The following is a 12,810-nucleotide window of genomic DNA, read 5'->3' on the forward strand; positions in this document are numbered from 1 at the left end:
TTATATTAATTCAAAGAGTGTTATTTGTAATTATTCTAATTAAAAAACAAAAAACAACTGTCAGGGTAGTTAAACATCATACATATTTTATAACCAGAAGCATTTCTAGATGGATTTAAAGTTGGAAGGTAGCAACATAATAAATTTGACTTTTTTAGATAATAAGCTACATGATGTAGCCTGTGAATAAATATACCTAAGAAATATCAAAGTAAACAGTGCAAAAAAATGAGAGTGCTGGGAGTGTTTAATGAAAAGTTGCGAATAGAGCGTCAAATTAGTCAGTTATGCATTTTTAAAAAATCACACATATACACAGCTTTAAAAGAGACCATCCATAGGAAATCTGAAATTCTGAGAGGACTTTTATAGCACGCCAAATCCTGAAACTGTATAGGTAAAGCCCACTAGATACAATCAATTTTCTTACCTTGTGACCGAATAAAGGTTTCCACACATAATACACAATCTTTGATTTTTGTAGCAAAAGAAGTTTGGAGCAAATCGACCAGTACTCTGTATCGCAAGTTAGGGGAGAAGTATTGGTTTTGTAATTCTGTAAAGTGAGTACACATGTTGGGAGGGAAATGTGTCTGCAGAAGTTTGAAACTAAGTACATAGACTCATTTGTCCATTTCTTAGTCACAATTGTACTGTCAAAAGTCATGCGACCACTGACTCATTTTTTGTCCTGGAGTGCTGGCTGAAATTCTCTAATGAGCTTAGTGGCAAGTAAAATGGTTGTTTAAACGTTAAATGGCCTTTACTTCTTTAAAGACTGTGATTACATTTAAACATCAAGACAAATCTGATTTCTCTCCAAATAGATGGCTTGCCTAACCAAACACCCACTGTAAGTAACATAACTAAGGTGTTAAAGAGTACAACTCAAATCATTGTGGAGTGTTGTGAAACTAGACAATTAAATGGCACCATTAAAAAAAAAACAGTACAACTAGAATTATATCATAGTGCCTGAAAAGTGCATTTCTCAACTGCTTCTCTTTAATTTGTGTTGGATGCAGCCCAAGGACTCTCAAAGCCATCAGCACTGTGCTTACATTGTGGTGAAATCTGAAAAGCTGGTGAAACCACACTTTAGCAAAAAGTAACCTCTTCTAAATGAAGTTCAAGTATGGGGGGGGGGAAACAAAAACAAAAAAAAAAACAGTCCCACAAACAACCCATTCCATACCTTTAAAGATTATTACAGTTTAGAAAATGCTTTAAAAAATTATTTTGATAAGTGGATTATGAAGACTTGTCCTAACAGATAGCCAGCAGAAGTTTCATAGAGTGCAGACTCAGTGGTCCTCCCAGGCCAGTGGCTCCAAACACACTAGACGAGCCAGAGATTTCTCTCAACACACCTGAACACCAACAAACCAGCTGAACCAGAACCATATTCTAGAATAATAGCACATCAGATCAAAGTTTTCCTCTAGATTTTATTAGTGTATTTCAGGATAATTGTTAATTCTTAGATATTCTGGACTACATAATCAGTATTGCCTGTTTGGAGAGGTTTTCTGTCATAATGCTATGAAGAAGTTAAGAATTCCAGCCACTATTTGAGGTATTATGAAGAGGTTATACTAAACTATTTTGCTAAACAACACATTTCAATTATGTAAGGTAATAGTAGGGTTAAATGTGAATTTAGAAACCATCAGAATTAATGGTCTCTGCCTGCATGTATGCTGTATTCTGTGAGTTGAGTATGTATACACAGCTAGCGTCCCTTTTATCGACAGTGAAGACAGCGGCATATGAAGAACAGTCAGATGTGGTAAACGAACTTTAAGCAATGTAACTTTACAAGGCTCAGAGCTTCCAAAGTTGTCAAAGTCTAGTTGTGTGATTCTGTACATTTGTACAGCAGGTAACAGACCTTTACCCTGAAGAGATATCCTTGTGTAATGCTGGGGAGAAGACATAATGACACCTTGGCCACATATACATACGTACGTACGTGTGTGTGTGTGTGTAGAACAATAAAAACATTCCTCACCAGTGCTGCATCAGTCAAGAAGTGAATGATATACACTGTACCTACATAGAATGTGTCTCCAAGAATATATTTATGTTCAGTGCTCCTAAATTATTTGTTACCAAAAGAACACCAAGAAGCCTCAACCCAACGATTGTGATTAAAAACTACAAATTTTATGACAGTGTATGTACAGGTACACAAGTTGTACAGAGTTTTCACATGTGAAAGACATTTTCTCAACTGAAAGGCCAACTGTTATAAGCGGTCATTTGCTGCTATGTTACACTCTGCCTATGATTGGGGGGGGCAGGGGGACAGACCTAGAGAGATAATGAGACAGATGTAGGGATATTATTTTTCCCCAAATAAGTCAGACACGTTAATTTTCAAACTCTGTACTTAATGTACACTGTAACACACATGACAACAAATCATGACTTTCTACTTTAACACAGCAAGCATGACTGAGAGCTGCAAGAAAGCCTTAGGAGGGAAATAACAAAGGGGAGAGAAGGAATGGAAAGTCATTACACACAGTTAGCCAGAGTTGTGATGAGCCCAAACAGATGTTTTTGGACACAGATTAAGTGTAGACTAAAATGTGTTACCAAAGGAAAAATTGCCATCAGTGCAATTTAGTCAGTGGCTTAACTCAATCTAGCACACAGCTCTAAAGTTCTAGAAGTCATGTGTCATCTCAGTTGAGGGCTACCTTAATTAAGATTGTCTTAAGTCATGAAGCCAGCTTCATAATATACCTCTGAGGCTGACCAGCCATGAGGTACAAAGCATTACAAAGTGTTTAAAAAAAAAAAAAAAAAAAAAAACCCCTCATACACAGGGTTGTGCATCCAGAGAACAAGGTGCAGAATGAAACTTTACCAAACAGATCCAGAGTGAGGCATCCACAGCACTGACAAACATCACAAAAACGTAGAAACATACCCAGGTTCAGATTCTCAAAAAGTAAATATCCATCCCCAACACACTGATGATGGAAAAACTGCTACTCAGATTTGATCAAAAGACAAAATTCTCTATAGTGGGTTAGAGGGAACATCAAAGCTTCTGTTATAATATTTAAGGGATATCTTAGCAAATTTAGCAAACTCTGAGTATAAACATAGAGAACTAGAAATGTTCTGGAGAGCCCCCTTAGGTCCTCAGTGCTAAAAAGATTTCCAATATCAGATTCAAAGTCAGGATTATAAACCATTAGAACAGTATACTGGAAAGTATAGTGATATAGATTCCAGATTCAGATTTGCCATTCTGAAAAATCTTAAATTATGCTACATTATTAAAGAAAGGGAAAAGTTGCCCTAGAAGAGACCCGCAGTGAAAATGCCCTCAAAGCCAGCCAGGTACCCTGGACACATCACTATTTCTCACGGTAGTACAATAGGAAGGTCTTCAGAGCCTCAGGCAGGGGCAGGCTCAGGATCTTGTCTCTCAGCAGATTAACCTGTGGCTCCTCGGGCTTGGAGGGCTCCACACTGTATTTTTCCTGCTCCTCATCCTTGCTCTCGTCCTCCTTGCTCTCGTCCTCCTCGCTCTCCATGGCCTGCGGGATCAGTTGGTTGCCCATGAACACATAGGTGCTGACGCGGTGATGTCGACGGCAGCGCCGACGCTTGCGTTTCTGCGCCACCCGATGGGTGGGGCCTCTGGCCGGGCTCTCCTCGTCGGCCAGGCACCGCAGCGTGCGGCGAATGTAGATACGCGCCAGGTCCTGCAGACTCCTCGCAGTCACTGGAGCTGAGCAACACAGGGCAGGAGGTCCTTGTTTATGACCGAGAAAAATTACCAAGACTGATGATGGAGGTATATTTATTATAATCAGTGTAGTTTCTGAACCACAGTCAAACCACTTCCACCTTAGGTTTGTTACTACTACTGGAGCACGGGCTGATGCACTCTCCTTTAATTGGATCTGTGGTGGTTTGGCTAGTCTATGAGCAGTCACAAGGCAGTGATGACACAGACACAGCTACACATTCTCTTCACAAGGGGGAGCAATGTGTAAATTGAAAGCTTAAGAGATTTGATTTTACCATACCATAGGTTTTGGAATGTTCATGGAATGTGGTGAAGGAAAATCACATTCAATATGTGACAGTCAAAATAACTCTTGACCTCTGAAAAAAGATGGAATTAAGAAATATTTGACTGAGCCGATACAAAATTTCCTATACTGCATCCAGGACCAATTATATAAGTTATTTCTAATTCATACTTAAATACTTAAGCACTTCACTAATAATTATAAACAGCTCCATCACAAACACTTAACCTGCAGATGGCTAGTGGATAAGTTGGTATTTTATTCTGTACTCTAACTACTTACTGCTTTGTGTAATGTGCTAACCAAAGCACACATTTTGAATTTTTTTGAAGACTCAATTTGATTTCGAACATTTTGTTAAAACAAATAAATTAATCCATTATATACTCTACACAGACTTTTGGCTCAAATTTCAAAACAAAGGACTGCAAAGCATGTGCTTGTGCAAAGTGATCTTATAAAACAATTCAATTAAGTTATTCAATTATAAATATATAAGTAATTTAATTATAAATATACAAAATATACAAAATCCTGACCTACCTCATATAAACCCTTACAGAGTTACATGAGCCCCTTGGAAGAGATCGGGGGAAGTATCAATAAGAAAAAAATGTGAAATTTTTAACACACCGTTAACAACTTACTTAAATTTAAGTAAGTTTACCTGGCTTTGTTGGTTTATGGTTAAACCCTTCATTTAGTAATCATACCACTTCACCTGTGGGACAATGTTCTGTGTGTGTGTGTGTGTGTGTGTGTGCGCGCGCGTGTGCACACATGTAGACGTGATGTGTGCATGTGCCAGTGAACGACTCACGCAGCACCACCCCTTCAGGCTTGCTACAGTCAGATCGGCTCTGCTGGACCAGAGGTGCGAAGGACACTGCCAGGATGTTTTTACTCTCCCATGAGCTCTGGCCAGTTCGGGTTATCTGAGTCAACTGCAACAGACAAGCCCAGAAACCGCACTGGGAAAAGTAACTGTAACAGTATAGGACTGTATTAACTACCTGAGCCAGTAGCAGCATAAACTGTATTAACTAAATATATGTTCATCTAATCCAGCAATGGCAGTGTAGACTGCATCAGTTACTATACTTCAACCTACAGCAGTGTTAATATTAACTGAACATAACTTTTTGTTCACAAATATTCCATTAATAATGAATGAATGTAAATCTTGCCTGAAGGGCTCTGAATTTCTGCACAGGAATTTGTTCTATCCAATGTACATTTACCAGTCACACAGAATGGTCAGGACTGGTCCATTTTTATCTTTCATGAGTTGACATTTTATTTTGTAATAAAACAGTATAGAGAGCTGAAAGAGGGAATAATTTACCTGGTCTTCAATAGGCATGACAAGAATGCCTCCCACATTCAACATGATCTTCATATAGTTCTCATGGTCTTTCTGAACGCCTGCACCACAGTAGATGCGATCGTACTGTTGACAGTCTGATGAGATCTCTAAACAGTTCCCCACTACAAAATGGGGTTCACAGAACTCAAATCTGAAACAAATCATGTATATGCCAAGTTACACATAAATTTACACTCAACACACATAAATAAAGAACTAGCTTACAGCTACACTCACTGGCTACTTTATTACACCTGTCCTGTAAATGTATTTTATAGGCTTAAAATTACAAACTGTAATTGTAATTTGTATACATTTACAATTTATCAGCCATACTCTAACCGTTCATCACCGGTCAGTTTCTGAATGTTGAACCCTTGCTGAGAAGATATATTACTTAGGTGTTGGAGCATTCTCTACACAGAAACGACCTCGACATGGTAATGGGTGCTGTGCTAGAATTAATGTATCTGCCACTGCATGGCTAATTATTTTTTTCGTTTGCATGGGTCAGTTTCATTGCTGAGTTGAGTGTGCATCCTGGCTCATGGAGGATGGCTAACATACTGCATGGTAACAGACAGGCTGCAGTTCTGAACCGTACATCTACAAGGTGTTTGGAATGCATAAAAAGTTCTAATAAAGTGGGTGTTAAGCGTAGTCATGTGGCAGATGCTCTTATTAGTAGTGATTTAAAAAATGTGCAAAAAAGTTTTTTTTTTAAAAGTACAAAGAATCTGAAAGAATTCATAAAAGCTAAAAGATCCATATCCTGGCACAGTTATACTTGTAATGTCACAAGTTCATAATATTTTTTTAAAATAATGAAGCAGCTCAGCTCACTTGTCAAAGCTGTCACTGTTTTTAATGAAGTCCTCAAGTCTTTCTGTTGCATATTCCACCACATCCTTGTGGAGCTCCACACCATGGTTGACCCCAAAAGGACCTGATGCAAAAAAGATCACAGTCATTTAGATACATCGCATACTGTTCCACAGCAGAATAGTGGTAAATAAATAAAAACACAAGCCAAAATATAGCTGTAAAGTCGAAATAAACAAACACAGGTTTGGCTTCTTTAAATAATGTGACTGAAGAATTTATTTTAATTTAATATCTTGCAGAGATCAATTTGTCAAAGAAAAATATACTTATGGAGCAATTCTTACATGCATTTTCACAAACATTAAACCTGCAGTACTGTGGAGTCTACCAGTGAGATCAACACAGGCTTTTTAAACAAAACTTTTGTTTTAGCCGGCACAAAATGTCACAAGAGTGCAAGAGTCAGTGTTCAAACTTAAGTGTTTACAATAATCTACCTTGAACAATCCATTTGAAATCAGTCTGGAGTAAATTTAGATCAACTAACACCTCAGACAGACAATGACAATCAGACTGTGCTGTTTACATGACCAGCTTTCAGTGTTTCAAATTATTGATTCATCACAGGAACAAACCACTCTAACTTTATACACTCTAGTATTCAACTAAATAGAAAAAACCATTCAAGGTTAGTTTCTCACCGATTATCAGGCCCACCATTGTGCTCAGGTAACCTGTGCCACTGCCCAGGTTGAGGAAAGACAGTCCTTGCTGGAGATTCAATGCCTCCATGACCTCAGAATAGATGCAAGGGGCCGAAAGGTGGATATTCCCATGCTTCCAGGCCAAGTCTTTGTAAGCATTGTCCCTGTAGCCCTCTAAGTAGTAGTCTCCACGATCTATTGCCCTGAAAACCTGCTCAACTGTGCTTGTGCGAATATACTGCGCCTCCTTCAGGTTGTCAATCAAATCGTCATTGTCTTCCCCTGCGCTCACAGCTCCGCCCATGGTCCCCTTGTCCCCAGAACAGAAAAGAAAGGAAAACAAAAAGGGAGGGGAAAAAAAGCAAGGCCAAGTGGAGGTGCAACTAGGCCACAGGCCACACCCCTCTTCACATGCAGGAGCAAAGGGTTCACACTTCTGGCATAGGAAAGATGATTTATACCTTCCAGTCACTTCAGATCATCATCATATCTGGGGGGAAAAGGAACAGCAGTACCCGGGATTAGGTAATCTCATATTTAGAACAAATGCTCTACAACAGTCACTGTGTACTTTGGTGGCATTTTTAGAATGGAGGACATGTCAGTTATTTGTGCTCTGCTTTGTGCTCTTCTACCAACTGAACTATCATAAAGTTGCAAGACTATCACAAAACACACTAGATTACAGCTTTAGTGGGTCATCATTGAGGTTTCCAAACATATGATCACAAATCAAGATACATCAAAAAAGTGTCTGAAGCAGGAGTTTATTTGCTTATCACTGGCAAACCTCCGATGCAGGAACAATGTTCTGACTCTTTTTGACTTTAAACCCAAAACATAATTTAATAGTCCACAGATGGCTGCACACCCAATGTACAGCAGAAAAATGCTAGAAAGGCTAATGTATATAAAATTCAAAATATGTATACGTATTATTCAAAGTTGTAGTGAAGTACATGAAGTTTCCAGAGAAAGTTTCTGAACGAGATTCTTCATTACCTTACTGAAAAAGGGGGCATGCCCCTCTCCCCAGAACAAAAATTCTAAATACCATAAATGTAAATGTACCTGTGCAAGTTTATGGAAACTGTGTACTTCACTACAATTTTGGGTATCTCTATCTCTTACTACAGTACACTGCATTTACCCACTTGTAATCTTCCTCAGAGATAGAGACACACACACACACATGCATGATGTGACCAAATACTTCATTTTCAGTCTTGTGATCTTAGCTTCTAGAGATGACACTAGCATTATATGACACTGGCATCACTAATGGGTATGGGGAGCGAAGCACAGCCTGTCTGGTCCAATCCCACAAAAGAGCTACTGAAGTACATATTGCTGAAAAGGTTAATGCTGTGTCACAACACAGTTCTGTTCTGTGCATCGCAGTCTGGGGCTGCGTAACCATGCCCATGCTGACAATGTCCACTGCTGAAAGTACCTACAATGCATATGTGAGTATCAGAACTGAACAATGGATAAATTGAAGGGGGCCTGGTCTGATGAATTGTGTTTTCTTTTACATCATGTGGACAGCTGTGTGTGTGCATCACTTGCCTGGGGAAGAGATGGCACCAGGATGGACTATGGGAAGAACATAAGGGGTGTGATACTATGGGCAATATTATGCTGAGGAAGTTCAGGTCCTCGTATTCATGTTAATCTGACACGTATCACTACCTTTTGTTGTTATTGTTGCAGACCCTTTCATGACAACAGAATTCCCTAATGGCAGTGGCTTCTTTCAGCAGGAAAATGCACCCTGCAACACTGAAAAAATTGTTCAGGAATGATTCGAGGAACATGACAAAGAGTTCAATGTGATAAATTGGCCTCCAAATCCCTCAGAAGCTCAATACAATTAAGCAGCCGTGGGATGTGCTGGAAAAACAAGTTTCTTGCATGGAGACCTGCAACTCACACTTTAAAGGATGTAAAGAATCTGTTGCTAATGTCTTGGTGCCAGATACCACACAACACTTTCAGAGGTCTAGAGGAGTCCATGCCTTGACACATAAGAGGTTTTGATGGCGCAGGGAGGACCTATACAATATAGTTAGGCAGGTGGTTTTAATGTTATGGCTGAGATATACATATACACACACAGATACACACATTTCCTTAGTCAGCATGCAGGGTGTCAAAGCAATCTTTGTCATATTTTCTGACTTTTGCCTGATATGCCAACATTTGAGATTTCTGCAGGAAAAAAAGAAGTTGGCTAATCCTCTTTTCCAGTTTTCTACCAAGCCAAATCCTTCAGAGCAGCCAATTGACTCCAGCCAGTACAGGTCTACAGTAAACACAGCACTGTCTGTGCCTCAATTCTCATTTTAAAAAATACTTTTTGGAAAGACTGACTGCAGTGTGTGCCAGTGACAGTGAGCTGTGGCATGTCCAGACTCTTCCAGGGGCAGGTCTGAAAAGAAGGGGGGGGGGGGGCAACAAAAAACATGGCACCTTATTGAAAAGGGGGTCATGCCCCTCTCCCCAAAACAAAAATTCTAATATAGGAGGACACCCTGCCCCTCCATTCTGGATAGGTATAGCATATAAAGGCAAAAAAATGCATTCACAAAATGCAACAAGGCATGATTCAGGGCAGGTGACTTTAGAATGTGTTGGTGTAGGATGGTGTTCATAAATCCCAGCACTGGATGTGCACACTTCTGTTCTTCCTGCCTCTGCACAGCAGCATCAACTCACCATGGGTGAACGCCTATACCACCAAAACCAACCCATTCTCAGATGAAACTCAGATCACATCTTCTCAAATATTCACACTGAAAGATTTATGTGATTGGTGATGGTGGGAGATTCAGTAATCAAAAGACTAACTATTCATTTAGTGGCATTTTATAAGGCCTGTGAGATATAATGCTGAGCTCCCAGGGAAGCTGATCCATGATTATATGATTAGGGTGTTGGTTGCACAATTGCACCACTGTCACTCCCCACTAATACTTTACCAGGAAAACCTGATTGTGCGGTCTTGCCCTCTTTGCCCTGCCTACACTTTCTAAAATGTATTTATTCATACACTGGATTTGTTGAGAAGTTGCTTTTTCTGTAATTCAGGGGAAGGGGCACAAGAGCTAAGCGACACCACGTCCGAAGGCCTAGGCTAAGGTGTCAAACGTGAACCTGATGTACAGTAGGAGCAAACCAACAGCCAGTTGTTTCCAGCCAATTTAAAAGAGCAATCATGTGTCACTATACAATTGAATGTAAAAGCAATTTCTAACTGCTTTTACCAACCCACGTCAAAAAGAAGCAAGCATTTGTAGCTGAGCTTAATTGTGGCATGGTAAAATGACTCGAAGACATTTCTCAATAACATTATCATTTACCTACACCTTTTTAAGCAACTTCTTAAGACAAGAAACATACATGGTAAAATTCAGTATGGTTTGTTATGGTTCAACCCAGGGAAAAAAGAACTAAATTATGCAAACCAGGCTAATAGACCTGATCATTAAGATACAACTGACCGAGATTATTACAAAAAAAGAGCTGAAGTGGATATTTATGGAGTTACTCTGTTAGTTTAACATTTTCTGTAGAGATTTTTGAACAAACGTCCATGTATCCATTAATACATGTTTGCTTTGGCCTGAAATAAAATACATTTTCAGTAGGCCACTGGTAAAAACCTTTTATTGTGGCCTTGATTTGTGTTTATTAAGTAAAACCTTGAACCACTGTTAAGAGTTTAGGTTTGTGTTAATTTTCCCTTTTGGATTACTTAGTCCGAGAAACTGCCTCTATCCTTTGATGCGCAGTTTAAAAAAATAAACAGAAGTATGCCGTTCATAATCTTGCAGTTTTATGTTTGCGTGATATATTCGGAACGGTAGACTAGGATATTGAACATATTAGTGTGTGACCAAGAATGTCCTGAACTCAGTGGCCAGTGTTGCTTGTAACAGTTTCTACACCTCAGCATAGGCAACACTGTTAGACAACATGGATTAAAACCCTACATGTTGGTCTGCCGGTGTTGAGGTAGGATGATTTATTAAATCAAATCTGTGGTCTTATTCGGGTTTCTATGCAAGGACTCAACTGACGCTAAACTACTAAGAAAAAGGTAGGGCGCATAAAAATACTTTCTTTGTAGTAGTACTACTACTTTGTAGTAGAAGAAGGGCGCATACATACATACATACGTGCGTGTGTATTTATGCGCCATACTTATACTACTACTAATACACACACACACACAATATTTTATATATATATATATATATATATATATATATATATATATATATATATATATATATATATATATATATAGTGTGCGTTTTCGTATTTTGCTTGGTATGCAGAATTATCGGCGTAGTTTCTTTGAAGTTACTGCGTTAATGATTGAAAAATAGTTTGACGTTGCAGTACAGTTGTTCCGTCACCGTTTCTATTTCGAGGACACACGACATCAGACCGAATAAATGCATGTATAGAGACAGAATGACTTGAGCAGAAAAGAGTACTGGCTGTAAGCATTGGGGATGCTTTTCCGCCATTATGCACTGACATGATAAACTCAAAAACAGGAGTCTTGCATGCGTTACTCGTTAGCCACCACGTCCAATACTGCGTGAAAAGTAGCTAGCCAGCTACCTAGATAAAGGCTCACTCAGGTTTCATTACAGTCAAATTAATAAGTCTCAAACGGTGAGCCCTGTGAATTTAATCGCTATTGCATTGGAAACTTTCTAGTGCTTATAATGTATCCGCTGAAACAATAACAACGAAACAAGGCTGTGATGCGACTAAAGGCAGCTTTGTGCGCAAGCTAGGTTGGCTAATTTAGTCATTACACAATACAACCAGCTGTACTGTGTTTATCGTGGTTAAGATGGCAAGTTAACGTTAGCTGGGCTGCTTTTTCACTAAGTCACCGAACACTACATTTAACGTCGGTTCATTTAGCGAGCTAGTCTGTCTAGTCAGCTAGTAACGATAGTTCTCCGTTACTTGGCCACCAAGCCAAGCTACTTTCACAAAAAAACAACAGCGCTAAAATGCCGAATTGGATAACCGACATTGCTAACCTAGATAGCCACTGTTCCCATTAGACGTCAACAATCTCCGTGTCAATTCAGAACACAAACGTTCAATAATAGAAACTAACAAAACGCAATTCACTGTTTAAATAAATTTAAACATTTTTGTGAAACTCAAACAAACGGTGTCTTCCTAGCTAGCTAGCTAGCTTTCAAGCTAACGTAAGCTAACCAATTAGCTGCAAGTACAACACTTGATAAGCACGACAGACAAGCTAACGCTAACAAGCTGAAAAACAAAAAAAATGTCGCCAACAACATCAGAGCTTCAGAAGTAGCCATTTCACTCACCTTTCCCCATTGATAAATCTTGAGCAGAGTTATAAATGTCGGCATTTGGTAAAGTACTAAAATACACCAGAGTACTTTTGTGGATACAACGACTATCCTTGTGTTTTCTCCAGGAACAGCTGAGAGGATGTAAACATTGATCACATGGTAAAACGGCGCTAGGTGGACGTGTCTTCGCGGGACCAAAGTACCAGAATTCTGCGTGGGTTCCAACTCTCCATAACACTCCCCGAACACTACCGCTTATCTTTACTGAAGAATGTGAAGAAATCCTCTAAAGGGTTTTAATTTGTTCATCCACGGCTCCAGGAATAACTACATATATATATATATATATATATATATATATATATATGTAGTGTGTGTGTGTGTGTGTGTGTGTGTGCAAAAAAAAAAAATAAGATGGCAATATAACAACGGCTGACATTTAGCCCCTGTACTTACAAAAGCATAGTTATCATATAAGTTTTATTTCTTGATTCTTA

General features: G+C 39.1%; 1 protein-coding gene across 1 annotated transcript; it reads right to left on the reverse strand.

Moving 5' to 3' along the window:
- Positions 1 to 229: 229 nt before the first annotated feature.
- Positions 230 to 12,509, reverse strand: pcmtd1 (protein-L-isoaspartate (D-aspartate) O-methyltransferase domain containing 1). The gene is made up of 6 exons (XM_027016949.2): positions 12,326 to 12,509; positions 6,951 to 7,443; positions 6,268 to 6,370; positions 5,404 to 5,575; positions 4,879 to 5,002; positions 230 to 3,751 (listed from the first exon to the last, which is right to left on the reverse strand). The coding sequence occupies exons 2-6, from the start codon at positions 7,255 to 7,257 to the stop codon at positions 3,375 to 3,377; spliced, it is 1,083 nt and encodes a 360-aa protein (XP_026872750.2). The 5' UTR covers positions 7,258 to 7,443; positions 12,326 to 12,509; the 3' UTR covers positions 230 to 3,374.
- Between the last annotated feature and the right edge of the window lie 301 nt (positions 12,510 to 12,810).

The sequence above is a fragment of the Electrophorus electricus genome, chromosome 10, assembly GCF_013358815.1.
Source record: "Electrophorus electricus isolate fEleEle1 chromosome 10, fEleEle1.pri, whole genome shotgun sequence".
Classification (NCBI taxonomy): Eukaryota; Metazoa; Chordata; class Actinopteri; order Gymnotiformes; family Gymnotidae; genus Electrophorus; species Electrophorus electricus.